At 34.9% G+C, this 5,136-nt stretch overlaps 1 protein-coding gene across 1 annotated transcript; it reads left to right on the top strand.

The window, feature by feature from the left end:
- The first annotated feature begins 256 nt into the window (after positions 1–256).
- On the top strand, positions 257–3,451 carry LOC116344678 (protein strawberry notch-like). The gene is made up of 6 exons (XM_031773335.1): positions 257–387; positions 466–667; positions 746–1,082; positions 1,528–1,990; positions 2,144–2,450; positions 3,119–3,451. The coding sequence occupies exons 1-6, from the start codon at positions 257–259 to the stop codon at positions 3,272–3,274; spliced, it is 1,596 nt and encodes a 531-aa protein (XP_031629195.1). The 3' UTR covers positions 3,275–3,451.
- The last annotated feature ends 1,685 nt before the right edge of the window (positions 3,452–5,136 follow it).

Raw genomic sequence — 5,136 nt, 5'->3', positions numbered from 1 at the left:
AATTCCAAAAAATGTCCGAAATATGCCCTTTTATTCTCTTTTCTCGATAAATTTTTCGCCAAACTGCGCTTAACTGCGCTAAACTGCTCAGAAAGACAATAGAAAATATTCGTCCGCTCCTTTGTACACCAAATTGTATTTGTCAAAATGGCTACGAACTGCCGAATGATATAAAAAAAAAACTATTTTTCTGCACCGTCGAAAAGAGAAAAAAAACGTTTCCCTTAATTTGCTCGTTTTTGGATAAAATATATTTATGGAATCGAAAGTGATTGCACCGAAAGCAACATCGAAGCCGGCAGAATCTGTCGCAGAACAAGCTGCTCGTATGAAAGCGGATCTATTGAATAAGATCGAGAAACTTGGTGAACGTTTGCCAACAAACACGTAAGTTGCATATTTAATTTGAATTCAGTTTCACTTTTTAATCAATTCTTTATCGATTTTTCGATAAATCATCAACAGATTGGACAATTTGAGCGATTTACTCGGTGAAACAAGTAAGGTAGCCGAATTAACAGGTCGCAAGGGTCGTGTAGTGCGAACTCGAAAAGGTGTCGAATATGAGTCACGTGCCGAAGATGATGTCTCATTGGAAAATCTAAATATTCGTGAAAAAGAACGTTTTATGAATGGTGAAAAATTGATTGCAATCATTTCGGAGGCGGTAACTACATATTGAAATAAATATATAAAAATACGAAAATTATGAAGAATAATTAATTTATTTTTTATATGTCTAAAGGCATCAAATGGAATCTCACTGCAAAGTGATCGTTGGGTAAAGAACAAGCGTCGTCGTGTGCACATCACACTCGAATTGCCATGGTCAGCTGATCGTGCCATTCAACAATTTGGTCGAACACATCGTGCCAATCAGGTCAGTCCACCGGAATACATATTTTTGATTAGCGATTTGGCTGGCGAACGTCGATTTGCTGCATCGGTCGCAAAGCGACTTGAATCACTTGGAGCATTAACTCATGGCGATCGACGTGCAACTGACACACGCGATCTCTCACAATTCAATGTCGAGAATCGCTATGGCAAAAATCTACCCTCACTTGCTTTCTATATCACCTGTATATTTTTTTTGAGCTTCACGTTCCGAGCGACATCTCTATGTGCTTGGCATTGAACTCGCGATCCAAACGAGCACCAAAGGCAATTAAAACATTTTTTTTTGGTGCGAAAAAGTCAAAAATGTCAACTGATTTTGTGTGAAGAAAAACCATGTGGTATGCAACGTCCTCGCAGTTAATTTCGATGACACAAACTGTGCAAAGTAATTTCAATTTATTTTCCATCAAAAATTCACCAAATACAAATAATAAATCGGTTTTTGTTCAATTTACACGGTATATCTTTATCGAGCGTAAAATGACAGACGTCACAACAAATGATTCCGTATTCAAACTTCAAACAACTAACATTCTACACAAACTTTTTGTTCTAATTTTCATGAGCACATAGAGATGGCGCCATCATGCAGTTTTTTACATTATTTGCCATTGTAAGTGATGGTAGGCAAAAATGCACTTGGTACCGTTTATGATAGCATCCTTCGTCGTGGTAGAAACGATTCGATCCCACCACCAACTAAGTATAAAGGTGACTTTTTTGAAGATTTATCGAATGCATTGATTGGCGTCGGTTTAATGGAAGACATCAAAGGATTGACAAACAAGCAACGTCTCAAGGACGGAGTCCGATTAGATATTGCCAGGTTCTTGAATCGCATTCTGGGCTTGCCGGTTAAACTACAAAACCATCTGTTTAAATACTTCACGGACACGATGGATAAATTGATCGATGATGCCAAAAAGGCAGGCAAATACGATATGGGCATCATGGACATGGGCAATACAAACAACGTGAAGGTGCTCAGCACCCGAACATTCAATCGTAAACATGCCACTGGCATTGCACCCATTGAGCTTCATACCATCGAAATTGACCGAGGAATCACATTCGAAGAGGCAGAAGAAAAGTAAGTAAATTGTTTTTATTGAGACATGATTAAAATTGAGAATTACTTGAGAATAAGCCATATTTTTATGGCCTCAATGATCGTTTGGAGATAATTCATCATAAAACTGAAAATAGCCGTCACTAATTTACAAATTGGAATTTATTATTCTAGATACGCCAAATCAAATGATCAGAACGAAGGCTTTTATATATCAAAAAGCGGTTCACGCAAAACAGCCACACTTGCCATGTTTGCAAATAGTTCACAACATTCAACTCTAATGCAAATTTACCGTCCAAATGTTGGTATTTTGACGCGTCAGGAATATTTGGCTGATATTCTGAGCAAGAACTACAAAGTGGCACCAAAAGATGCGAAAAAGTCCTGGAATGACCAATATGAAGCATCGCAGAAAATGTGCGCGCATAAATATTGGCGGGGAAATTGTAAAAATTCAGCTGCTGGCCTCTTTTGTGATGTAAGTAATCGCTAAAAAATAAGATATTACTTTTCCGCACACACCTAATGTGTAAGATAAAATATTGGAATTGGTGGAAAAATTAACACCCATCAAATATGGGGGGGTTTGGGTACGAGAAAACCAAATATGACGTTATTTTTGCGATTTCAAAAAAAAATTGGATTTTTGTATGGAAGCCATGCCTGTATGATATCGTAATGAGCTGAAACTTTGTACAGTTTATTTTTTTCACACAAAAATAACATTCCGAGAGTTCAAATAGATTTGAATGGATAACAGGGGTACCTCCCAAACAAAATTTTAGATTTTTATGGGAAGTACCCTAAATATGCAATGAAATTTCTTCAAACGTTCAGAATGTTAACTTTTTGTGATAAAAAAATAACGTCTGCAAATTTTCATATGATTATGATATCATATAGGCATGGCTGCGATACAAAAATTTACAGTTTTAGTAGTTTTTGTATGAAAAGTACTTCGAAAATTATTTGTATCGTAAAACTAATGTCAGATTCAGTTTTCTCGTGAATTCTTTGAGTAAAAGATTTGTAATAAATGCATGTTGTGGATCACAGTGCGGAAAAGTTCATCTTACGGACGTAAGACATTTTATTTTTGTTTTGGTTTAACAATTTCCAACATAATTCTCTTCTTATCTCCCTTAGTTTGGTTTGCGTAAGCGTAAATACTACGTGGTGGCTGGTTCAATTTTTGCAGTTTGGCAGCGCATTGAGCACCAAATCAATCAACGAGAAGGAGGAATGGTGAGCAAATTACAGGTGATTCGTATGCATGGGGCGAATCACGCTAGTAAATACTAGAAAAACTAGTAAATCTAGTGCGAATAATGACGTCACAAACGAAGCCAACTTCACACCAAAGGCCATATAATTTATATGAAAAACTACTGAGAGCCAACTTCACGCACTAGAATTTTCTAGTTTTCTAGTGAAATCTTATTAAAAACTAGATACACTAGAATTTTGTGATTGACCCCATGTTCGTATGAAAACGGCCGAAGGTCGAAAGATTGTTGGAGTTTTGGTGCCACAATCCAGCGTCACTCACATCATCGAAGATCTCGAAAAAGACTCGGTTCAACTCGACAACTAATTGATATGACTTTATTTCATGCATTCACACATCTAGTTATTCGACGTAGATCGTATTTTTTAAGTTTTGATGAAATCACCCAAAGAATATTTACTTATTTTTTTTTCTAGTTTAATTTTTTTTAATTTATTTATTTATTTAATTGCTTCCACTGCTTATGGTTTTTTGTAAGCAGATAGTTCAGAAAAGAGCCAAATCAAGCAAAATATTGAAAATTAAGTTAGACTGATGACTGAATTTCTAAAAGAGATTTCTTATTTTCAATGGAATTTCTAATTAAGAAAAATATTCTAACAATGGAATAAATGAATGCAAATAATCGCTTGCTCATCTAAAAAAAAAAAAATAGAAAAATAAAATATTTTTGAAGCTGAATATTTATTGTTTTTGATTTGGAAATCTCTTTTTTTCTCATTAATTATCGTTTCTGTCTATAAAATTTTTAAAGGTGAGCATGACTATGGCCATGGATTCATTTTTAACTTGAAAATATATTTAGTTTTTTTTTCAAAATCAAATGACTGACTGACTGTAACCAAATAAACAAGTACATTGGCTATGATGCACCTTTGTTGTTTGCAGATTATTGATGAATGACAATGAATAAGCATATTGTATTTTATAATAGTAAATTGAAATAATAACACCTTTCGATATAGTCTCGCGCATTGGAATATTAATGATACATAATTTTCAATTAAATGGATGTGATTTACTTTAGGCAATTTCATATTTTTCTGGATAAAATACCATTTCCAATGAGAATGGTACAGTTGAACCATCTTCAATTTTCGTAACTTGTAAGACTTTCAATTCAGCATATGGTACTTTTGATACAAATGTCACTTCAACCGGGAAGAAATCGGCCGGAATGGATGATGGGCAACTGAATTCCATTGAACTGAAGTCCATATGACATGAGTTAAATGTCACCAAAAAATGCGATAAAAATCGTTTGGTACTCACTTGTAAGTGGAATTGCTGTTTCATCTTGTGTTTGATAGCGCCATTTCAAAAAATTACCTTGTTTTTTGTTTGAATAGCATATCAGTGTTTCAACGTACCGTATATCTGTACTCGATAAAATGTTTATCTACAGATTTTAAGTTCGTTGCACTATAAAAGCAAACAATTTACCTCACACGGCTAAGCATGTTCACATCATTAAAAATCATACATTTCAAAAACCAATTAAAAACGAGTTGTCGAACATAAATACAAATGCAACAAATTTAACTCTAAGTGAGTATTTGTGATGATAAGCCACATTCGTCATAATCATATATTCAATCATTGTTTTTCACTTCAACACAGATAAGCGTCAATAGCAATACTTCCAGTTCATTTTGATCAGTTGTAGTGAACATATCGTTGATTGGTTCGTAACAAATTTTAGTTTGAAATTTTGCTCGGGCACTGAGTGCCCGATGGGCGGTTTTAGGGTTAATGAAACGAATCATTTTAGATTTGTGTGAAACACTCATACCAGCACACCGTATACACCCATACACTCAACTCATTTCGCCGCAGTTTCGACGATTCGCTTTGCATGATTTTGACAAATGACGCA

The sequence above is a fragment of the Contarinia nasturtii genome, unplaced genomic scaffold, assembly GCF_009176525.2.
Source record: "Contarinia nasturtii isolate CC-2019 unplaced genomic scaffold, AAFC_CNas_1.1 Cnas_scaffold_1121, whole genome shotgun sequence".
NCBI classification, from domain to species: domain Eukaryota; kingdom Metazoa; phylum Arthropoda; class Insecta; order Diptera; family Cecidomyiidae; genus Contarinia; species Contarinia nasturtii.
Note: the sequence above shows the minus strand (reverse complement) of the source record. Positions and strands in the feature narration are given on the sequence as shown.